At 37.0% G+C, this 25762-nt stretch overlaps 1 protein-coding gene across 1 annotated transcript in view; it reads right to left on the bottom strand.

Moving 5' to 3' along the window:
- The window catches only part of AHRR (aryl hydrocarbon receptor repressor), a 647930-nt gene that overhangs the window by 24077 nt on the left and 598091 nt on the right, over window positions 1-25762 (bottom strand). The window contains 2 exon segments of the mRNA XM_053714392.1: window positions 2754-2860; window positions 8678-8877. Of these exon segments, the coding sequence (XP_053570367.1) occupies window positions 2754-2860; window positions 8678-8877 (307 nt within the window).

Raw genomic sequence — 25762 nt, 5'->3', positions numbered from 1 at the left:
TGTCTGTCGGACATGATATGCTACAGCGTATCATGTCGGACAGACATTGGTAAATCTATCCCTTAATGTTTGATTTATTCATTTTTTATTTTGCTGTAAATACACAAACACATATATATATATTTATTCAATTTCCCAATATTAACCATTTGCGTATAATGTTACATAAATATTGCCCCTGTGTAGAACAATCTTATCAAATGTGTCTGAAAGGTATTGCGCTTTTGCTTCCCCCCCCCCACTGTTTTTAATGAATCTTTAATAATGTGGTTTTTTAAACCCATGAAATAACATTTGAGGGTCTTTAGGTGAATCTAATCATCTGACTCTTTACACTTACACAGTGAGAGATGACTTTGTTCATTGAAGCAAGAGTCCTGTGCATTGCATGGGATTGTGCATACAGGCTGCCTTGTGTTCTGTACAAAACCATTAGTAGCCATATTGGATATGGAAAGTACAACAATGAATTGACACTTTCCTCATAAAGGGCCAGATTACAAGTAGCACCCTGTTTAGCTTGTTTGCTTGCGCGCAAACACCGCCAGAAGTAAACTTTTAACTTGCGTGTATTACAAGTTAAAAGTGATTGGTTTGCTTGCGAGTGAATCCTGACGCATAATAACTTCAGGACTTCTGATATCAAAACCACATTACTTCTTCTCCCTCATAGACTTTAATGGAGCCTGCTGATGACCAAGAGCGTTCAACTCGAAGGTAGTTATGTCTATTTCACATTACAATGTTCTTCACGTAGAAGAAAATATTATTTTTATTTTTAAATATATATTTCTTTATATATATATCTGATTAATTTAAATATATATTTTTACCTATATATAAATGAACAATACAGGTATATATATATGAATATATTTAAAAATACAAAACATTTTAATATATATATCTAAATATATATAAATATATATACAGTACATATATCTTGTCATATATATCTTTTAACCATAATAAAAAATGTTATTAATATTTATATGAATAATTTTTACTATATAGATAGTGTATATATGAGTGTAAAAATTTATTTTAATGCATTTATGTTGTGTTTGGTGCACATTTATTTTTAGCCCTTGATTTAAGTGAGGGCTTCAGTCATGCTAATCTGACAAGCTCAGGGGTACGTGTTTAGTTTAAACTTGTAATACAAGCGTAAGTTAGCATGGTCACGCTATAGCAATATCGCGCCCACACTCACATTAGTACGCCACTTGTAATCTAGCCCGAAAGAAGACCACTGAGTATATTGTATATGCTGATATTACCCAATAACCATAAAATGCATAACCACGTGTTCCTGCCTCCATAAAGTAATGCACACAAAATATGTCCCTGATGGATCTACAAATTTGAAATATACTTCTGAAATGGTCAATAGTGTAGAAATCACTTTATTACAGTACATAGTTTCTGTACTTTTCTTTACAGAAACATCATGCCCTGTTTCTAAGGTTCTTTTTACAGTAAATCTGGCAACATTACAAAGAAAAATAGTGTATTATCTTATTATTATCAGAAATGAGCACAACAGATTTTCATATTTTGCATATTTTTTCAAACACAAGATATACTGCTTTAAGCATTGGGTTTAAAACTGTTGCACACATTTAATGATTCATGATCTAGCTTTCCTTTGGAAAGGAAGACCTGGAATAAAACATAATTGCCTCAAGGCGTTTTGGATGACTTATTTTTTGGCAACTGTAGAGACATATGTATATTAAATAAACATAAGACAATAATAGAAATGAATTCTCAATGTGTCAACATTCAGGTTGTTTATATTATTTTCTGCACTACGCTCATGTATTCTCATAGGCAATTTGTTTCCAATGAAATGTGATCTAATTACTTAACTTGTATAAAAAAAAGTATGAAGGAAAGGAAATGTACAAGAAGATTACTACATGGTTCTTCAACCATAATGTTTTTACTTTAAGTCAATATAAATAAGATCTTTTTACATCAATGAAATGTATCCTCACTCTGCAGTATATTTAATATTGTATTTTAACTGTATGTTGATGCACTGCAGATGTTCAATATATATGTTACTTTAATATGTTATATATATTAGTTCAGGTTCTTTGAACATGAACATTACCATGCATGGTTTGAAATTACTTACCATTTGCTTATATGTTCAAGTTTATTGTTGTATGAAATAAAGGGCCTTTAATAGTTGTCAAAGGATGCAAGACAGTATAGTCTAGTTACTTAAAGGGGCAGTAAACACCTTGCAATAAAAAAAATAATTCTGATGTCTTGCTATAGAATAACATCAGCCAAGTATTAATTTAAGGGCCATAAAAGTCAACAAATGACATGCTCTAATTTGTTAGAGCATGTAATTTTAAGACTATTGACCCTATACTACTGTCTATTTAACCCATCCAAAGGAGTTAAACACATAGTAGAAGTGAAGCTTATTTATGCTGAGCTACAAAGTAAACATACACTAATGTTTGTTTTATAAAGTCCTGTATCTAAACATTTATATTTCAAGGCACTAGAACCAAAGATTGTTCTACATAAAAATTACCATACAGTCTAAATAAAGAAAATAAATGAGGCAAAGGGAACAGTGTGGGAAAACAGGTATAAAATATGAACCTGTTATAACAATATGCTCAGGTGTGATTCCAGCCTTTTATATTAACACAGACCTTTATTGCTTTACATCAGGGTCCAAGGGAATAACATAGTTTACTTACATTAAATAAATAAAGTTTACGTACATTTAATCTGGTTTTCAGCACTGTGTAGTACATTAGGGAAGCAGGAACCCGGGTTTCCATTCCTTTCATGTTGCTCTGCTTCACATACCCCATGAAAGGCCTTAGTCCTGCAGAGAAAAGAACACATGTAGAAGTCTTAGCAAAGTACAGACTACACCAGTAGCATGAAAGATAGTTTTACTCGAGCCTTAATCAATAGCTTACAATCTCCTGACAGTTATAGATTCCCAAGCTGTAAACAAAACCCTACAACTCACAAAGAGACCAACTTACAGAACCCTAGCGCTTTCCCCAAAAGGGGTGTGTAACTGGTGAAGCGCGTTGAGATGTTTATTATTTTATATTTTTTGTTTTACATCTATTTATTTTCAGGGGTTTTTTTTTGGAATGTGTGTTCTTTGATGCTTCAGGTTTCACAATTTTACACCTTGCTTTAATAATTAAAATGTTACTGTATATTAACTTTATTAGAATGCCCCTACTGTTTATAATTACCACTCTATACTGATACAGTTGACTATTACATTACTGCCATGTCCCCTTCTCTCTTATTGAATGTTCTGAAGGCTGGAGCTTAGGTTTTGTCAAGAGCTTTCATACCATTGGGAGTTCTTGATTATATAACGTTCTCTTGTTATCTTAATCTAATCCAGGGGAACTGAAACTTTCTTATAAGGAGGGTCTGTTACTAATGGCAGTATTGGTCAGGGCCCACATGACATTATACTTACAGATATGATAATCACGTCAGTTAGCAATGACATAGGAAATTATTAATTGGTTTAATTGGTATGTTAACTAATGAGAGGTGTGAAGATGTGTTTTCAATAGCAAATTACTTATGTGTGTTTTCTTCTCAATGGCGCTGAGGGCCATATCAAAACCTTGGAGGGCCAGATGTGGCCTTAAGGCCATAGTTTGCATGATCCTGGTCTAATTATTAGTATCCTATTTGACTAAGGTATAGTTTATTTCTTGTTTTCTTATGTTTTACTCCACTTTCCTTTTTTTGTCCTTTGTGCAACCAGTGATGTTGTACAGAGGGTGCTAAGACTTGTAGCATGCCCAAATCTCTAATGGACGCAAAGCCATAAACTGGGCTTCATTACATGTCCTTTTGTCTACAAGACAGGTAAATGGGGCAACGAGAGAGAGAGATTTATAGAAGAAAAACAGGGATGGTATTGATATGTAGATTTATGACAAACTTTGTTACACCCCATCCCCAATCTTTAAGGTTTAGATCCACGAGATAGAACATGCAATCCCAAGAAAGTTAGCAATTTACTTTTATTATCAAATTTACTTTATTCTCTTGGTATGCTTTGTTGAAGAAGATAATAGCTAGGTATGTAGTATGTTTATGGAGAGCTTTATGGCAGCAGTTTTGCAATAATGCTTTTGATCACTAGATGGCAGCAGTATTTACACAATTCGAACAATGTTAAAAGCATACCGGCATACCTCGGAGATATTGCGGGTTTGGTTCCAGGCCACCTCAAAAAAGCGAATATAGTAATAAAATGAGTCACACTAATTTTTCTGTTTCCCAGTACATATACAAGTTATATTTACCCTATACTGTAGTCTATTACATATGCAATAGCCTTATGTCTAAAAAAACAATGTACAATCTTTAATTAAAATATATTTTCTTGCTAAAGAATGCCAACCATCATCTGAGCCTTCAGTGAGTCATACTTTTTTGCTGTTGGTGTGTATATATAGGTGTATCTATATGTGTATTAATTTGAATTTATGTGTTTATATGTGTATATGTGTAACCATGTGTATTTATGTGTTTATATGTGTATATATAGGTGTGTGTATATGTGTAACCATGTGTATTTATGTGTTTATATGTGTATATATAGGTGTGTGTATATGTGTAACCATGTGTATTTGTGTTTATATGTGTATATATAGGTGTGTGTATATGTGTAACCATGTGTATTTATGTGTTTATATGTGTATATATAGGTGTGTGTATATGTGTAACCATGTGTATTTATGTGTTTATATGTGTATATATAGGTGTGTGTGTGTGTATGTGTATATATAGGTGTGTGTGTATATGTGTAACCATGTGTATTTATGTGTGAGTATGTGTATATATAGGTGTGTGTGTGTATGCGTATATATAGGTGTGTGTATATGTGTAACCATGTGTATTTATGTGTTTATATGTGTATATATAGGTGTGTGTATATGTGTAACCATGTGTATTTGTGTTTATATGTGTATATATAGGTGTGTGTATATGTGTAACCATGTGTATTTATGTGTTTATATGTGTATATATAGGTGTGTGTGTGTGTATGTGTATATATAGGTGTGTGTGTGTATATGTGTAACCATGTGTATTTATGTGTGAGTATGTGTATATATAGGTGTGTGTGTGTATGTGTATATATAGGTGTGTGTATATGTGTAACCATGTGTATTTATGTGTTTATATGTGTATATATAGGTGTGTGTGTATATGTGTAACCATGTGTATTTATGTGTTTATATGTGTATATATAGGTGTGTGTATATGTGTAACCATGTGTAGTTATGTGTTTATATGTGTATATATAGGTGTGTGTATATGTGTAACCATGTGTATTTATGTGTTTATATGTGTATATATAGGTGTGTGTATATGTGTAACCATGTGTATTTGTGTTTATATGTGTATATATAGGTGTGTGTATATGTGTAACCATGTGTATTTATGTGTTTATATGTGTATATATAGGTGTGTGTGTGTGTATGTGTATATATAGGTGTGTGTGTATATGTGTAACCATGTGTATTTATGTGTGAGTATGTGTATATATAGGTGTGTGTGTATGTGTATATATAGGTGTGTGTATATGTGTAACCATGTGTATTTATGTGTTTATATGTGTATATATAGGTGTGTGTATATGTGTAACCATGTGTATTTATGTGTTTATATGTGTATATATAGGTGTGTGTATATGTGTAACCATGTGTATTTATGTGTTTATATGTGTATATATAGGTGTGTGTATATGTGTAACCATGTGTATTATGTGTTTATATGTGTATATATAGGTGTGTGTATATGTGTAACCATGTGTATTTATGTGTTTATATGTGTATATATAGGTGTGTGTATATGTGTAACCATGTGTATTTGTGTTTATATGTGTATATATAGGTGTGTGTATATGTGTAACCATGTGTATTTATGTGTTTATATGTGTGTGTATGTGTATATATAGGTGTGTGTGTATATGTGTAACCATGTGTATTTATGTGTGAGTATGTGTATATATAGGTGTGTGTGTGTATGTGTATATATAGGTGTGTGTATGTGTAACCATGTGTATTTATGTGTTTATATGTGTATATATAGGTGTGTGTATATGTGTAACCATGTGTATTTATGTGTTTATATGTGTATATATAGGTGTGTGTATATGTGTATTTATGTGTTTATATGTGTGTATATATAGGTGTGTGTGTATGTGTATATATAGGTGTGTGTGTATATGTGTAACCATGTGTATTTATGTGTGTATATGTGTATATATAGGTGTGTGTGTGTGTATGTGTATATATAGGTGTGTGTGTATATGTGTAACCATGTGTATTTATGTGTTTATATGTGTATATATAGGTGTGTGTATATGTGTAACCATGTGTATTTATGTGTTTATATGTGTATATATAGGTGTGTGTATATGTGTAACCATGTGTATTTATGTGTTTATATGTGTGTATATATAGGTGTGTGTGTATGTGTAACCATGTGTATTTATGTGTTTATATGTGTATATATAGGTGTGTGTATATGTGTAACCATGTGTATTTATGTGTTTATATGTGTATATATAGGTGTGTGTATATGTGTAACCATGTGTATTTATGTGTTTATATGTGTATATATAGGTGTGTGTATATGTGTAACCATGTGTATTTATGTGTTTATATGTGTATATATAGGTGTGTGTATATGTGTAACCATGTGTATTTATGTGTTTATATGTGTGTATATATAGGTGTGTGTGTATGTGTATATATAGGTGTGTGTGTATATGTGTAACCATGTGTATTTATGTGTGTATATGTGTATATATAGGTGTGTGTGTGTGTATGTGTATATATAGGTGTGTGTATATGTGTAACCATGTGTATTTATGTGTTTATATGTGTATATATAGGTGTGTGTATATGTGTAACCATGTGTATTTATGTGTTTATATGTGTATGTATAGGTGTGTGTATATGTGTAACCATGTGTATTTATGTGTGTATATGTGTATATATAGGTGTGTGTGTGTGTATGTGTATATATAGGTGTGTGTATATGTGTAACCATGTGTATTTATGTGTTTATATGTGTATATATAGGTGTGTTTATATGTGTATATATAGGTGTGTGTATATGTGTAACCATGTGTATTTATGTGTTTATATGTGTATATATAGGTGTGTGTATATGTGTAACCATGTGTATTTATGTGTTTATATGTGTATATATAGGTGTGTTTACATGTGTATATATAGGTGTGTGTATATGTGTAACCATGTGTATTTATGTGTTTATATGTGTATATATAGGTGTGTGTGTATGTGTATATATAGGTGTGTGTGTATATGTGTAACCATGTGTATTTATGTGTTTATATGTGTATATATAGGTGTGTGTGTGTGTATGTGTATATATAGGTGTGTGTATATGTGTAACCATGTGTATTTATGTGTTTATATGTGTATATATAGGTGTGTGTATATGTGTAACCATGTGTATTTATGTGTTTATATGTGTATGTATAGGTGTGTGTATATGTGTAACCATGTGTATTTATGTGTGTATATGTGTATATATAGGTGTGTGTGTGTGTATGTGTATATATAGGTGTGTGTATATGTGTAACCATGTGTATTTATGTGTTTATATGTGTATATATAGGTGTGTTTATATGTGTATATATAGGTGTGTGTATATGTGTATATATAGGTGTGTGTGTATGTGTATATATAGGTGTGTGTATATGTGTAACCATGTGTATTTATGTGTTTATATGTGTATGTATAGGTGTGTGTATATGTGTAACCATGTGTATTTATGTGTTTATATGTGTATATATGTTGGAAAAATTGAGCCAATAGACTTGCTCAACACAGGGTTGCAAATCTTCAGTTTGTAAAAAGAGCAATATCTGCGAAGCACAATAAAGTGAAGAGCAATAAAACGAGGTATGCCTGTACTTGTAAATGTGCTGCTGCAGGCATGTGCACACTCCTGAGCATACCTACCTGATTTTCAACAAAGGATACCAAGAATATGAAATAAATTTGATAATAGAAGTAAATAAGAAACTTTCATAAAATTGAATGCCTTATCTGAATCATGAAATACATTTTTTAAACATTTTTTATATTTGACGTCCCTTTAAACATTTCCTTAAGAATTTAAAACATTTTAGTGGATTTCCATTGCTCAGTTGACATATGAGTGTAACACATAGTAGAGGTACATTCTGCTATATTGTTTTTGGAGTAATATTTTGAAATGTAAATGTTAGTCCCACCCCAAAAAAAAGTAAAAATGTTCTCTATAAAATGTAGCATTTTTTAAAAAAAAAGTAATATTTGAATATTCCTAGATCAACACTAATTGACTTCTGATTCTTACAGACTTCATTATAATTCAAAGGGAATCAATATTCAAACATTTCAGTTTGTACATTTAAAATTTAAATCTAGTACAACCAAGTTAATGAATAAACCCCATAAAAACTACAATGTCGCCTTATATATATGCACTAAAATAAATTGATATATTATTTATTATCCAGTGATACTCAGTGATCGGTTTAGCTAGAATGAAATAGTCAACAACCACCACAAATACAAACATAAACAAATCTAACTAAATAAAAGAATTCCATAGAAAGGTGATTTACGTGTTATCCGTGTTGGAAGCCGCACCAGGTTTTTTCTGTGTCCTCATGACCACGCTCTTCATCTTCATCTCATTGACAGGAGGAAGCAGAAGTGGCACCGCTAAACAGAACAATGCCATCTGTGGCGGAACAGTACTTCCCGACGATGCTTTTTTCCTTTGCCCAAAAAGGAACTTCAGCTTCCCTTCAAACTGCATTGTCTGCACCACCAAAAGGAATAATAAAGCAAAAAAAATGTAGCATGAGAAACCAACCAGGTTAACCCAGGCACATAGGAAATTGTTAGTAATACGGTTGGCGCTACCTTATTTCTGCTTTCATATTAGTGGTTAGCAAGACAGTCATTGAATCCCATTAGACACATGGAACATATAAAGTTACAACAACTTGTTTTTTTTAAACAGATACTATATATTGTTGCTATAGTTTAAAGGGACATTAAATGCAAAATGTAATTCTCCCATAGAGTATGTAATTGTGCATAATGAAACAACTACTTTGCAAAGCACTTTTATTGTTTATCTTGCCTTCTTATCCTGTACTTTAAATCCATAAAATGTAGTTTTCCACTGCCCCTAGAGAGGACGGAGAGCATTCCATGCAATTCAGAACTCTCTCTGATCCTGCAACATGCTGTAAATGTTTGTATGCTGACTCTTTATAATGCAGTGAATCATTTTATTTATATATAAAATAATTTGTATGTCCCCTTTAAGTTCAAACTAGATTTCTATGTAAAATGCTGATATGTAAAGAACATGTTAAAAAGAAAAGAAAATGTCAAAAATGGTTAAAGGGACAGTAAAGTTAAATTAAACTTGATAGGATTGGATAAAGAATAACATTTTAAGCAACTTTCCAATTAACTTCTATGATCAATTTTGCTTATTGTTTTTGTATCCTTTGTTAAAGAGTAATGCTAGGTGAGCTCAGGAGCGTGCACGTGTCTCTAGCCATTTGGCAGCAGTGTTTGCAACAATGTTTCTAGAAATGTAATACATACAGTAGTTGTAACACTGCTGCCATAGAGTACTAAAGATAAATGCACACTCCTAAGCTAGTATCAGCATACCTAGGTTTACTATTCAACAAAGGATACCAAAAGAACAAAGCACATTTTATAATAGAAGTAAACTTGTTTGAAATGCATTCCCTATCCAAATCATAAAAGTTTAATTTTGATTTTACTGTCATCTTAAAGGGACATGAAACTGAACATTTTTCCTTTCATGATTCAATTTGAAACAACTTTCCAATTTACTTTTATTATAAAAATGTGCTTCATTCCCTTGCTATCCTTTGTTGAAGGAGCAGCAATGCACTACTGGGAGCTAGCTGAACACATTGGGTAAGCTAATGGCAAGAGGCATATATGCGCAGCCACCAATTACCAGCTAGCTTCCAGTAGTGCATTGCTGTTCCTGAGCCTACCCAGGTATGCGTTTAACCAAAGGATACCAATAGAATGAAACAAATTAGTTACATTTAAACCTATATGCTCTATCGTGACAGAAAACATTTCAGTTTCATGTGCCTTTATGTAAAAGCTGTTTAAAGTTAAAGAGACAAAAAACACAACGTTTGTTATTCATAATTCAGTTAGGGCACTGGTTTTAAAACCTGTCTTTAGGCCACACTAACAAGCCACATTTTGAGGATATCTGAACTGGAGCACAGGTAAAACAATCAGCTGCTTAGTAAACCTGGCTATTTTACCTGCTCTCATTCAAGGTCATCCTGAAAACCTAGACTGTTGGAGAGGCCTGAGGAAAGGTTTGAAAAACAGTGAGATAGAGCATGCAATTTTAAATAACTTTCCAATTTACTTCTGTTAGCTAATTTGCTTTGTTCCTTTTGTATCCTTTGCTAAAAAACATAGCTAGGTAGACTCAGAAGCAGCAAAGCACTACTTGGAGCTGCTGATTAGTGGCTCCACATTTATTCCACTTGTATTGGCTTACACAATGTGTTCAGATGGGTTCCAATTACTGCACCTTAACCCCTTAATGACCGGACCATTTTTCAATTTTCTTACCCTTAATGACAATGGCTATTTTTACATTTCTGCAGTGTTTGTGTTTAGCTGTAATTTTCCTCTTACTCATTTACTGTACCCACACATATTATATACCGTTTTTCTCGCCATTAAATGGACTTTCTAAAGATACCATTATTTTCATCATATCTTATAATTTACTATAAAGAAAAATATAAAATATGAGGAAAAAATTGAAAAAAACACACTTTTTCTAACTTTGACCCCCAAAATCTGTTACACATCTACAACCACCAAAATACACCCATTCTAAATAGTTTCTAAATTTTGTCCCGAGTTTAGAAATACCCAATGTTTACATGTGCTTTGCTTTTTTTGTAAGTTATAGGGCCATAAATACAAGTAGCACTTTGCTATTTCCAAACCACTTTTTTTCAAAATTAGCGCTAGTTACATTGGAACACTGATATCTTTCAGGAATCTCAAAATATGCCTTGACATGCATATATTTATATTTAGAAGACATCCCAAAGCATTGATCTAGGCCCATTTTGGTATATTTCATGCCACCATTTCACCGCCAAATACGATCAAATAAAAAAAAAACTAAAATTTTTCACAATTTTAGGTTTCTCACTGAAATTATTTACAAACAGCTTGTGCAATTATGGCACAAATGGTTGTAAATGCTTCTCTGGGATCCCCTTTGTTCAGAAATAGCAGACATATATGGCTTTGGTGTTGCTTTTTGTTAATAATAAGGCCGTTAAATACTGCTGCGCACCACACTTGTAATATGCCCAGCAGTTAAGGGGTTAATTAGGTAGCTTGTAGGGTTAATTTTTAGCTTTAGTGTAGAGATCAGCCTCCCACCTGACACATCCCCCCCCCTGACCCCCCTCAAACAGCTCTCTTCCCTCCCCCACCTCACAATTGTCACCGCCATCTTAAGTACTGGCAGAAAGTCTGCCAGTACTGAAATAAAAATATTTTTAATTTTTTTATTTTATTTTTTCATACAGTCTGCAGTGATGGATCCCCCCTTACCCCACAACCTCCCTGATCCCCCCCATACATCTCTCTAACCCTCCCCCTCTATCTATTTGCCGCCATCTTGGGTACTGGCAGCTGTCTGCCAGTACCCAATTTGCCCCCCAAAATATTTTTTTTTAACTTTTTTTATATGCAGTATTTATTTTCTGTAGTGTAGCTGGCCCCTCTAAATAATATACATCCCTCCCCCTCCCAGATCCCTTACTAAAGAAAGGAGATCCCCTGCATCTACATTGATGCTTTTTTTTTTTTAAGTTGCAAGCATATTTCTCCTGTTAAGTGTAGTCAGTCCACGGGTCATCCATTACTTATGGGATATTAACTCCTCCCCAACAGGAAGTGCAAGAGGATCACCCAAGCAGAGCTGCTATATAGCTCCTCCCCTCTACGTCACACCCAGTCATTCTCTTGCACCTAACTAATAGATAGGATGTGTGAGAGGAGTGTGGTTATTAAATTTAATTTTTTATTACTTCAATCAAAAGTTTGTTGTTTTAAACAGCACCGGAGTGTGTTGTTTCTTCTCAGGCAGTATTAGAAGAAGAATCTACCTGAGTTTGTGTATGATCTTAGCGGACGTAACTAAGATCCATTTGCTGTTCTCGGCCATTCTGAGGAGCGAGGTAACTTCAGAACAGGGGACAGCGGGCAGGGTTCACCTGCAAAGAGGTATGTTGCAGTATATTATTTTCTAAGGAATGGAATTGACTGAGAAAATACTGCTAATACCAATATAATGTAAGTACAGCCTTAAATGCAGTAGTAGCAACTGGTATCAGGCTGTTATGTATGTATGTTGGCACTAAAGTATTTCTGGGGAATGGCACTTCACTAAGAAAATACGGTATACATATAACTTATAGCCTTTCTGCAGTGATAGCGACTAGCAACAGGCTTTTATTATTATTTCATATATTTAAAACGTTTACTGGCAGGTACTTGGTGAAAATTTATGGGCATTATTTTCCACTTGGCTGTCATTTATTTTGAATAAAATCAGTTTACTGGCTTCCCCACTGCTGTATTATGAGTGGGAGGGGCCTATTTTGGCGCTTTTACTACGCATTAAAAATTCAGTCACAGTCTTCCGTATTCTCCCTGCATGATCCAGGACGTCTCTACAGAGCTCAGGGGTCTCCAAAACTAGTTTGAGGTAATCACTCACAGCAGACCTGTGAGACTGTGCTTTGACTGTGATAAAAACGTATTTATTTGATTTATCAATCGTTTTTTGGTTTTAAGGGGTTAATAATCCATTTGCTGATGGGTGCTATCCTTTGCTAAATTAATGCATTTCATATGAAAAATTGATTGCTATAACTAAACCGGTTCATTGTTATATCAAAGTGACAGTTTTTTTGTGTGCTTCTTAAAGGCACAGTAACGTTTTTTATATTGCTTGTAAATTCATTTGAAAAGTATTTTCCAAGCTTGCTAGTCTAATTGCTAGTTTGTTTAAACATGTCTGACACAGGGGAATCTCTTTGTGCAATATGTTCAAAGGCCAAGGTGGAGCCCAATAGAAATTTATGTACTAATTGCATTGATGCTACTTTAAATAAAAGCCAATCTGTACAAGTTAAGCAAAATTCACCAGAGAACGAGGGGGAAGTTATGCCGACTAACTTGCCTCACGTGTCAGTACCTGCATCTCCCGCTCAGGAGGTGCGTGATATTGTAACGCCAAGTACATCAGGGCGGCCATTACAAATCACTTTACAAGACATGGCTAATGTTATGACTGAAGTTTTATCTAAATTGCCAGAACTTAGGGGTAAACGAGACCACTCTGGGGTGAGAACAGAGTGCGCTGAAAATGCTAGGGCCATGTCTGATACTGCGTCACAAATTGCAGAACATGAAGACGGAGAGCTTCATTCTGTGGGTGACGGATCTGATCCAAATAAACTGGATTCAGACATTTCAAATTTTAAATTTAAGCTGGAAAACCTCCGTGTATTACTAGGGGAGGTGTTAGCGGCTCTGAATGATTGTAACACGGTTGCAATCCCAGAGAAAATATGTAGGTTGGATAAATATTTTGCGGTACCGACGTGTACTGACGTTTTTCCTATACCTAAGAGACTTACTGAAATTGTTACTAAGGAGTGGGATAGACCCGGTGTGCCTTTCTCACCCCCTCCTATATTCAGAAAAATGTTTCCAATAGACGCCACCACACGGGACTTATGGCAAACGGTCCCTAAGGTGGAGGGAGCAGTTTCTACTTTAGCTAAGCGTACCACTATCCTGGTGGAGGATAGCTGTGCCTTTTCAGATCCAATGGATAAAAAGTTAGAGGGTTACCTTAAGAAAATGTTTGTTCAACAAGGTTTTATATTGCAACCCCTTGCATGCATTGCGCCTGTCACGGCTGCGGCGGCATTTTGGTTTGAGTCTCTGGAAGAGACCGTTGACACAGCTCCATTGGATGAGATTACACACAAGCTTAAAGCCCTTAAGCTAGCTAATTCATTTATTTCTGATGCCGTAGTACACTTAACTAAACTTACGGCTAAGAATTCCGGATTCGCCATTCAGGCGCGCAGAGCGCTGTGGCTAAAATCCTGCTCAGCTGATGTGACTTCTAAATCTAAATTGCTTAACATACCTTTCAAGGGGCAGTCATTATTCGGGCCCGGTTTGAAAGAAATTATCGCTGACATTACGGGAGGTAAGGGCCATGCCCTGCCTCAAGACAGAGCCAAACCAAGGGCTAGACAGTCTAATTTTCGTGCCTTTCGTAACTTCAAGGCAGGAGCAGCATCAACTTCCTCTGCTCCAAAACAGGAAGGAACTGTTGCTCGCTACAGACAAGGCTGGAAACCTAACCAGACCTGGAACAAGGGCAAGCAGGCCAGAAAACCTGCTGCTGCCCCTAAGACAGCATGAAGTGAGGGCCCCCGATCCGGAAACGGATCTAGTAGGGGGCAGACTTTCTCTCTTCGCCCAGGCTTGGGCAAGAGATGTCCAGGATCCCTGGGCGTTGGAGATCATATCTCAGGGATATCTTCTGGACTTCAAAGCTTCTCCTCCACAAGGGAGATTTCATCTTTCAAGGTTGTCAACAAACCAGATAAAGAAAGAGGCGTTTCTACGCTGTGTACAAGATCTTTTACTAATGGGAGTGATCCATCCGGTTCCGCGGTCGGAACACGGACAAGGGTTTTACTCAAATCTGTTTGTGGTTCCCAAGAAAGAAGGAACCTTCAGACCAATATTGGATTTAAAGATCCTAAACAAATTCCTAAGAGTTCCATCGTTCAAAATGGAAACTATTCGGACAATCTTACCCATGATCCAAAGGGGTCAGTACATGACCACAGTGGATTTAAAGGATGCCTACCTTCACATACCGATTCACAAGGATCATTACCGGTATCTAAGGTTTGCCTTCCTAGACAGGCATTACCAGTTTGTAGCTCTTCCCTTCGGGTTAGCTACGGCTCCAAGAATCTTTACAAAGGTTCTGGGTTCTCTTCTGGCGGTACTAAGACCGCGAGGAATATCGGTAGCTCCGTACCTAGACGACATTCTGATACAAGCGTCAAGTTTCCAAACTGCCAAGTCTCATACAGAGTTAGTACTGGCATTTCTAAGGTCACATGGGTGGAAAGTGAACGAAGAAAAGAGTTCTCTATTGCCACTCACAAGAGTTCCCTTCTTAGGGACTCTCATAGATTCTGTAGAAATGAAGATTTACTTGACAGAGGACAGGTTAACAAAACTTCTAAATGCTTGCCGGATCCTTCATTCCATTCCACACCCGTCAGTGGCTCAATGCATGGAGGTAATCGGCTTAATGGTAGCGGCAATGGACATAGTACCTTTTGCACGCCTGCATCTCAGACCGCTGCAATTGTGCATGCTAAGTCAGTGGAATGGGGATTACTCAGATTTGTCCCCTATGCTGAATCTGGATCAAGAGACCAGAGATTCTCTTCTGTGGTGGCTTTCTCGGCCACATCTGTCCAGAGGGATGCCCTTCAGCAGGCCAGACTGGACAATTGTAACAACAGACGCCAGCCTACTAGGTTGGGGCGCTGTCTGGAATTCCCTGAAGGCTCAGGGATCATGGACTCAGGAGGAGAGTCTCCTTCCAATAAACATTCTGGAATTGAGAGCAGTTCTCAATGCCCTTCTGACTTGGCCTCAGTTAGCAACTCTGAGGTTCATCAGGTTTCAGTCGGACAACATCACGACTGTGGCTTACATCAACCATCAGGGAGGGACAAGGAGTTCCCTAGCGATGATGGAAGTTTCAAAGATAAATCGCTGGGCAGAGTCTCACTCTTGCCACCTGTCAGCGATCCACATCCCAGGCGTGGAGAACTGGGAGGCGGATTTCCTAAGTCGCCAGACTTTTCATCCGGGGGAGTGGGAACTTCATCCGGAGGTCTTTGCCCAAATACTTCGACGTTGGGGCAAACCAGATATGGATCTCATGGCGTCTCGCCAGAACGCCAAGCTTCAGTGTTACGGGTCCAGATCCAGGGACCCAGGAGCGGTCCTGATAGATGCTCTGACAGCACCTTGGACCTTCAAGATGGCTTATGTGTTTCCACCCTTCCCGATGCTTCCTCGATTGATTGCCAGGATCAAACAGGAGAAAGCATCGGTGATTCTAATAGCGCCTGCGTGGCCACGCAGGACCTGGTATGCAGATCTAGTGGACATGTCATCCTGTCCACCTTGGTCGCTGCCTCTGAGACAGGACCTTCTAATTCAGGGTCCTTTCAAACATCAAAATCTAATTTCTCTAAAGCTGACTGCATGGAGATTGAACGCTTGATTTTATCAAAGCGTGGATTTTCGGAGTCAGTAATTGATACCTTAATACAGGCTAGGAAACCTGTTACCAGGAAAATTTACCATAAGATATGGCGTAAATATTTACACTGGTGCGAATCCAAGAGTTACTCATGGAGTAAGGTTAGGATTCCTAGGATATTGTCTTTTCTACAAGAAGGTTTAGAAAAGGGTTTATCTGCAAGTTCTTTAAAGGGACAGATCTCAGCTCTGTCCATCCTTTTACACAAACGTCTGTCAGAAGTTCCAGACGTTCAGGCTTTGGCCAGGATTAAGCCTGTGTTTAAGACTGTTGCTCCACCGTGGAGCTTAAACTTAGTTCTTAACGTTTTACAGGGTGCTCCGTTTGAACCCCTTCATTCCATTGATATCAAGCTGTTATCTTGGAAAGTTCTGTTTTTAATGGCTATTTCCTCGGCTCGTAGAGTCTCTGAGTTATCTGCCTTACATTGTGATTCTCCTTATCTGATTTTTCATTCAGACAAGGTAGTTCTGCGTACTAAACCTGGGTTCTTACCTAAGGTAGTCACTAACAAGAATATCAATCAAGAGATTGTTGTTCCTTCATTGTGCCCTAACCCTTCTTCAAAGAAGGAACGACTTCTGCACAATCTAGACGTAGTCCGTGCCCTGAAATTTTATTTACAGGCAACTAAAGATTTTCGCCAAACTTCTTCCCTGTTTGTCGTTTATTCTGGACAGAGGAGAGGTCAAAAAGCATCTGCTACCTCTCTCTCTTTTTGGCTTTGTAGCATAATACGTTTAGCCTATGAGACTGCTGGACAGCAGCCTCCTGAAAGAATTACAGCTCATTCTACGAGAGCTGTGGCTTCCACGTGGGCCTTTAAGAATGAGGCCTCTGTTGAACAGATTTGCAAGGCTGCAACTTGGTCTTCTCTTCATACTTTTTCCAAATTTTACAAATTTGACACTTTTGCTTCTTCTGAGGCTGTTTTTGGGAGAAAGGTTCTTCAGGCAGTGGTTCCTTCCGTGTAAAGATCCTGCCTGTCCCTCCCGTCATCCGTGTACTTTAGCTTTGGTATTGGTATCCCATAAGTAATGGATGACCCGTGGACTGACTACACTTAACAGGAGAAAACATAATTTATGCTTACCTGATAAATTCCTTTCTCCTGTAGTGTAGTCAGTCCACGGCCCGCCCTGTTTTTTATGGCAGGTCTAAATTTTAAATTATACTCCAGTCACCACTGCACCCTATAGTTTCTCCTTTCTCGTTTGGTTTTCGGTCGAATGACTGGGTGTGACGTAGAGGGGAGGAGCTATATAGCAGCTCTGCTTGGGTGATCCTCTTGCACTTCCTGTTGGGGAGGAGTTAATATCCCATAAGTAATGGATGACCCGTGGACTGACTACACTACAGGAGAAAGGAATTTATCAGGTAAGCATAAATTATGCTTTTGCGTGCGCGCGCATTCGCGCGCACCTGCTCCCCCGCCCCCCCGGCCGCAAATGCGATCCCAGCGCAAACTGTGCATGGGCTCATTTCAATTTTAAATAGAAGCATTTTTGCAATATACAGTAAGTCCATTAGTAAAAATTATTCTAGTAAAAGTTATTCCTGTTTTTCATCTGCATATGCACATATGCTGTGAGGGGCCGTGCCCTAATATTCAAACTAAGGGCGAGATTACATATGGGGCGCAAGCTTCAGTGCAACTGCTGAAACCCGCGCCGCCCATAATTTCATCTCGCACATGGGGGTATCACAAGTCGGATAAACTAGCAATGTCCAGAAATGTGCGTAAATACAAATTTCTGGAGTTGTCAGTGACTTACAGCAGTTTAAAAACTGCCGGCACCCAAGAAGATAAAAAAAAAAAAATCAAATCTCAAACCCCCCCTCATCGCTACTAATAATAAAAGTATTAACCCCTAAACCGACAACCCCACACAATGCAATATGCCTAATTAAACTATTAACCCCTAGTCTGCCATTCACCCACATCGTGATCTACCTAATAAAAGTATTAACCCCTAAATCCCCAAACCTCAACATTGCAAATTACCTAATAAATGTATTAACCCCTAATCCGCCATTCACCCACATCGCAAAGTCCCTATTAAAACTATTAACCCCTAATCTGCCATTAACCCACATCGCAAAGTACCTATTAAAACTATTAACTCCTAAACCACCATCCCCCACCAACGCAATAAACTTAACCTATTAACCCCTAATCCGCCATTAATCCACATCGCAACAAACCTAATAAATCCATTATCCCCTAATCCGCCAAACCCCCAAAACAAAAATAACTACATTACTAAGCCCCCTAACCTAACACCCCCTAAATTAACCCCAATTACCTAAATTAAAAAATACTAAGTTACAAACAATAAAAAAGCTAACATTACTTAAAAATAAAAAAAACTAAGATTAAATTAATCTAAGATTACAAAGAATAAAATATTCTAACATTACTTAAAATAATAAACCAAATAATCAAAAATAAAAAAATTAAACCTAATCCCTATGAAAATAAAAAAGCCCCCAAAATAAAAACACCCCCTAATCTAATGCTAAACTACCAATAGTCATTAAAAGGGCCTTTTGTGGGGCATTGCCCTAAGTTCAACAGCTCTTTTACCTTAAAAAAATACTAAGTCCTCCCTCTAACAGTAAAACCACCCACCCACCAAACCCCCCAAAATAAAAAAAAACACACTAAAAAATCCTAAACTACTTATTGCCCCTAAAGGGGCATTTGTATGGGCATTGCCCTTAAAGGGGCATTCAGCTCTTTTACTACCCTTAAAAGGGTATTCAGCTCTTTTTCAACGGCCCATCAAATCAATCATCTAAATAAAATAAAACCCAGAAAAAATAAAAAAAAAAGCCTAAGTCTAACCCCAGATAGGTACTCATGGTTCTTGAAGCTCCGACGGTGAAGTCTTCTTCCACGAGGCCTTTGAAAAAGAGTTGAATGCCCTTTAATGGCAGTAAAATAACTGAATGCCCTTTTAAGGGCAATGCATATTGAAATGCCCCTTTAGAGGCAATTGGTAGTTTAGGATATTTTAGTGGTTTTTTTTTTTTTGGAAGGTTTGGTGGGAGGGGGGTATTTTACTGTTAGAGGGTGGACTTAGTAGGTAAAAGAGCTGTCTAACTTAGGGCAATGCCCTACAAAAGGCCCTTTTAAGGGCTATTGGTAGTTTAGCATTAATTTAGGGGGTGTTTTTATTTGGGGGAGGCTTTTTATTTTCATAGGGATTAGGTTTAATTTTTTTATTTTTGGTAATTTGGTTTATTATTTTATGTAATGTTAGAATTTTTTATTTTTTGTAATCTTAGATTAATTTAATCTTAGTTTTTTTAATTTTTAAGTAATGTTAGCTTTTTTATTGTTTGTAACTTAGTATTTTTTAATTTAGGTAATTGGGGTTAATTTAGGGGGTGTTAGGTTAGGGGGCTTAGTAATTTAATTAGTTATTTTCATTGTGGGGGTTTGGCGGATTAGGGGTTAATAGATTTATTAGGTTTGTTGCGTTGGTGGGGGATGGTGGTTTAGGGGTTAATAGTTTTAATAGGTACTTTGCTATGTGGGTTAATGGCACATTAGGGGTTAATAGTTTTAATAGGGACTTTGCAATGTGGGTGAATGGTGGTTTGGGGGTTACTCACTTTATTAGGTATATAGCGTTGTCGGGGGTTGGCGGATTAGGGGTTAATAGGTTAAATGTTTTGCGATGTGGGGGATGGTGGATTAGGGGTTAATAGGTTAAATATTTTGCGATGTGGGGGTTGGTGGATTAGGGGTTAATATAGTTTATTAGTTATTGCGGTGGGGGTTGGCGGTTGACAGGTAGATAGATATTGTGCATGCGTTAGGTGTTAGTTATTTTCAGGAGGTAGATAGATATTGCGCATGTGTTAGTTACTTTTTTAGGGGGTTACGGTGCACATATATTCAGCGCAAGTCTTGCTGCGCCTGCCTATGTGTGGCGAGGTGAAAATGGAGTAAAATGTCTCCATTTTCGGCGCTTAAGTCCTTCCGCTGAATATGTGATACTGATTTGCGACGCGGTTCTATGTTAGCTTATGGGAGTAAAAAAGTTTTTACTGGTGAAATATATGCACCGCATTTATATGCGGCACTGTATATGTGATACCAAAACCGTGTAAAAACTGACATCACCGGCTTTTGCGAGCAACGCCGCTGCATATGTAATCTTGCCCTAAGAGAGAGGGTGGTGGTGTTGTGTACTGTGCCCGTGAAGATTTAATTTGAGTCATATAAGCCACTGCTGACTCTCTCAGAAGCTGTAGTGTTTAAATACTCCTGCACGGGCCCCCCATAGCATATGTGCGTATGCTGCTGAAAGACAGAAATATTTTTTTACCAGAAGCATTTTTGCTAATGAAATTACTCAAATAGTCCTAAACCAATTTATTGCAAATTTGTAGAGTTTGTAGTGACTGACATTTCAAGGTAAATTAGCAAATATCACCAATTTTCATTAGGCATTACTTATTGTAACATAGCATTCGACCTGGCAATCTTGTTTGTTCTTAAATTATAGCCACATGTATTTGATTATGTAGTTTATATAATATACATGTGTGCTTTCTAAGTTTTTATTGTTCAGTCCTAATTTTCTAATGATGATCATTTAAAAAAAAAATCAATAATAAAATTGGCTTAGTAAAAAAAAAAATACTATCAAAATGTAAGGATTACTGCTTCTAAATTTACAGATATTCCTCATAGGTGATTTTTTTCTTTATTGTATGCCTGGTGACTTTTATACCACTAGGTGGCGCTGCCACATTGTATTACGATACATCAGCACACCCAAAGCCAGAAATATAGCTCTTATATTATATTGATAATATTGAGAATCACCTCAATAGCCAATACAAATATAGCAGTGCTGAATATTAATTTTAATATGAAAAAGGACAGATGAACACAATTTAGGAACTCAGTTAAAGGAACATTAAACACTTTGAGATGGTTGGTAATATAAAATGCTAAATCATATATATATATATATATATATATATATATATATATATATACACTTTGCAGTATACTTTCATTATTTATTTTGTCCACTTTTCCTGTAATTCCATTCTGAAATTGAGAGCTTTTCAGTTCCTGTTAGAAATGGAAATGCAGAACACTGTTATATTCCACACAGCCATTGGCTGCACACTCTAGTGACCTATTTATAACTGTTCCTAATTGACCACAGCAGAGAAGGAAACCTAAGTTACAACATGGCAGCTCCCATTAATTTATAGACACTAATGGCTAGATTACAAGTGGAGCGCTAAGTTATTGCGCTTCCAAAAATGTGCAAATTTGCCGTTTGCAGGAGCGAGATAATTAACCAGCCATTACAAGTGGCTGGTTATTGCTACCGCAAGCTCGCAGAAGCAATTAGCGCTTATAAAATTAACCAGAGGTCAGACCTCGGGTTAATTTTATAAATATGCCCCAAATGCTCCAAAAATACGTCTAGTCTAGTCTAGTGTATTTTATTAAAATATAAAGATGGCAGTATTATTTTTTTATAAAATTACTGTACTAGGCACTTTTTTTGAGCTAAAGTTGGTGGGAGTGGGGTGTCAAAAAAAAAAAAGCACTGAAAAGTGCCTTTACATTGAGGTCAATGGGAAATGTGTGTTCCCAGTAAATATATATATATATATATATATATATATATATATATATATATACTTATATGCATATATATTTATGTGTTAATATGTGTATTATCACATACTAACACATAAATATGTATGTGTATAATCATATACCTATATATCTAGCACTGCTGCCCATCGCTGCGCTACTTACCCCCTGTGCTGCGCGAGTTCTGATGCCGTGAATGACGGCATCAGAACAAGGCTCCCATTGGAGCCTATGGAAGCGCTCTCTCGTGAGCGCAATGCTTCCCAGCAATGAAAACGCGAGGCCGCGTTCACATTGCTGAAAACTTGTTATACCAGTGCACATTATCATGCGCTGGTATTACACAGTGGAGCGCAAATGTCACTTTCATCAAAGCGATAGTTAGCGCTCCACTTGTAATCTGGCCCTTAATCATTTTGCCTATTTTGTCAATATTTAAACAACTAATGAAACTTTAAAAATAAATACACAAAATAAATCTACATGGTATTCTCAGACTAATCTTTTCTTTGAATGCATCATTCTATCTAGCATTTGTTTAGTGTTTAATGTCCCTTTTATAGAACATAACAACTATTAGCTGAGCGGGCTGCATGGCAATGATTATACTAATAAATGTGCAACAAAAATACATATAAATTCATTAAAGGGACACTGAACCCAATTTTTTTCTTTAGTGATTCAGATAGAGCAAGCAATTTAAAGCAACTTTCTAATTTACGCCTATTATTACATTTTCTTCATTCTCTTGGTATCTTTATTTGAAAAGCAAGACTGGAAGTTTAGAAGCCGGCTCATTTGTGGTGAACAACCTGGGTTGTTCTTGCTGATTGGTGGATAAATTCACCCACCAATAAACAAGTGCTGTACAGTGTCTGAACCAAAAATTGTCTGGCTCCTTAGCTTAGATGCCTTCTTTTTCAAATAAAGATAGCAATAGGAGTAAATTAGAAAGTTGTTTAAAATTGTCTGCTCTATCACAAAAGAAAAATTTGGTTCAGTGTCTGTTTAATCATCTCAAAGACAGCATGAACAAGCTGGTATCAGAGAAATAAAGGAATATCTTTCCCCAAATTCAGCTAATATATATGGACGACTCAGATGTGAGAAGTCTCTGTGCTGCAAATGGAGAGAGGTAGATATATACCTTGTGAGATGATACGTCATTCAGTTGCAGTAAAAGTGCTGCAAAATATCTCTGTAGTAAGACACAAATGTATAAACCACGGGTGGCAAACCCTTTTTAGTGTGTGCATCCAACTGGAACGAATCTTCTAAACACTGCTCTCAAGTGCCCACACAGTACCCTTTATTATTATTTTTAAAGGTACATTTAGTAAATATTACATTTTGTTCCCTTTAAAATCCATAATATATATCAACGATTAAAGAAGAATTGCTAATACATAATATACATTCATTAGAAAAATAACTTATTAAAGTGATAGTAAACATTATTTACAACAAAGTTCCATACTATTTAATTACCTCAGTACTTCCATTCCAGATGTACCTGACCGCAAAATTTGTATGTTTAATATTAAGGGCCAGATTACAAGTGGGGTGCTATTTAATGCTCCCGCTCAAGCGTTAATTGTGCTAGAATAAACTTTTTGTGTGCACTGGGTTGTGCTTGTATTATGATTTGAAAGTAAAAAATATTATTGCTCATGTGTTAACCCGATGCGCACAAAAAGCCGAACTAACAATATCGCGCACGTGATAAACTAATCTGACACCCTACTCTCGCACTAACCCAAACGCATATTCTCAAGTGCGCTAAACCAACATAAAAATATGAATATTTCACATTCCAATGTTCTTCACATAGCAGAATATGTTCAATTTATTCATAAATACATATTCTTTTATATATATACTAGTCCTAAAGCCCGTTCACACGGGCCGTGTTATCTCTGTTATCTGTTCGTTCTCTCTCTCTTGTCTCTCTCTCTCTCTTGTCTCTCTCTCTCTCTCTCTTGTCTCTCTCTCTCTCTCTCTTGTCTCTCTCTCTTGTCTCTCTCTCTCTCTCTTGTCTCTCTCTCTCTCTCTCTCTCTTGTCTCTCTCTCTTGTCTCTCTCTCTCTTGTCTCTCTCTCTTGTCTCTCTCTCTCTTGTCTCTCTCTCTCTTGTCTCTCTCTCTCTTGTCTCTCTCTCTCTCTTGTCTCTCTCTCTCTTCTCTCTCTCTCTTCTCTCTCTCTCTTGTCTCTCTCTCTTGTCTCTCTCTCTTCTCTCTCTCTTGTCTCTCTCTCTCTCTTGTCTCTCTCTCTCTCTCTTGTCTCTCTCTCTCTCTCGTCTCTCTCTCTCTCTCTCTCTCTCTCTCTCTTGTCTCTCTCTCTCTCTCTCTCTCTCTCTTGTCTCTCTCTCTCTTGTCTCTCTCTCTCTCTCTCTTGTCTCTCTCTCTCTCTCTCTTGTCTCTCTCTCTCTCTTGTCTCTCTCTCTCTCTCTTGTCTCTCTCTTGTCTCTCTCTCTTGTCTCTCTCTCTCTCTCTTGTCTCTCTCTCTTCTCTCTCTCTCTCTCTTGTCTCTCTCTCTTCTCTCTCTCTTGTCTCTCTCTTCTCTCTCTCTCTCTCTCTCTCTCTCTCTCTCTCTCTCGTCTCTCTCTCTCTCTCTCTCTCTCTTGTCTCTCTCTCTCTCTTGTCTCTCTCTTGTCTCTCTCTCTCTCTCTTGTCTCTCTCTCTCTCTTCTCTCTCTCTCCTCTCTCTCTCTCTCTCGTCTCTCTCTCGTCTCTCTCTCTTGTCTCTCTCTCTCTCTCTCTCTCGTCTCTCTCTCTCTCTTGTCTCTCTCTCTCTTGTCTCTCTCTCTCTCTTGTCTCTCTCTCTCTTGTCTCTCTCTCTCTCTCTTGTCTCTCTCTCTCTCTCTCTTGTCTCTCTCTCTCTCTCTTGTCTCTCTCTCTCTCTCTCTCTCTTGTCTCTCTCTCTCTCTCTTGTCTCTCTCTCTCTCTCTTGTCTCTCTCTCTCTCTCTTGTCTCTCTCTCTCTCTCTCTCTCTTCTCTCTCTCTCTTGTCTCTCTCTTGTCTCTCTCTCTTGTCTCTCTCTCTCTCTTGTCTCTCTCTCTCTCTCTTGTCTCTCTCTCTCTCTCTTGTCTCTCTCTCTCTCTCTCTTCTCTCTCTCTCTTGTCTCTCTCTCTTCTCTCTCTCTTGTCTCTCTCTCTCTCTCTCTTGTCTCTCTCTCTCTCTCTCTCTCTCGTCTCTCTCTCTCTCTTGTCTCTCTCTCTCTCTCGTCTCTCTCTCTCTCTCTTGTCTCTCTCTCTCTCTCTCTCTCTTGTCTCTCTCTCTCTCTCTCTCTTGTCTCTCTCTCTCTCTTGTCTCTCTCTCTCTCTCTCTCTCTCTCTCTCTCTCTTGTCTCTCTCTTGTCTCTCTCTCTTGTCTCTCTCTCTCTCTTGTCTCTCTCTCTTCTCTCTCTCTTGTCTCTCTCTCTCTCGTCTCTCTCTCTCTCTTGTCTCTCTCTCTCTCTCTCTCTTGTCTCTCTCTCTCTTGTCTCTCTCTCTCTCTCTCTCTTGTCTCTCTCTCTCTCTCTTGTCTCTCTCTCTCTCTCTCTCTTGTCTCTCTCTCTCTCTCTCTCTCTCTC

The sequence above is a fragment of the Bombina bombina genome, chromosome 5, assembly GCF_027579735.1.
Source record: "Bombina bombina isolate aBomBom1 chromosome 5, aBomBom1.pri, whole genome shotgun sequence".
Classification (NCBI taxonomy): Eukaryota; Metazoa; Chordata; class Amphibia; order Anura; family Bombinatoridae; genus Bombina; species Bombina bombina.
Note: the sequence above shows the minus strand (reverse complement) of the source record. Positions and strands in the feature narration are given on the sequence as shown.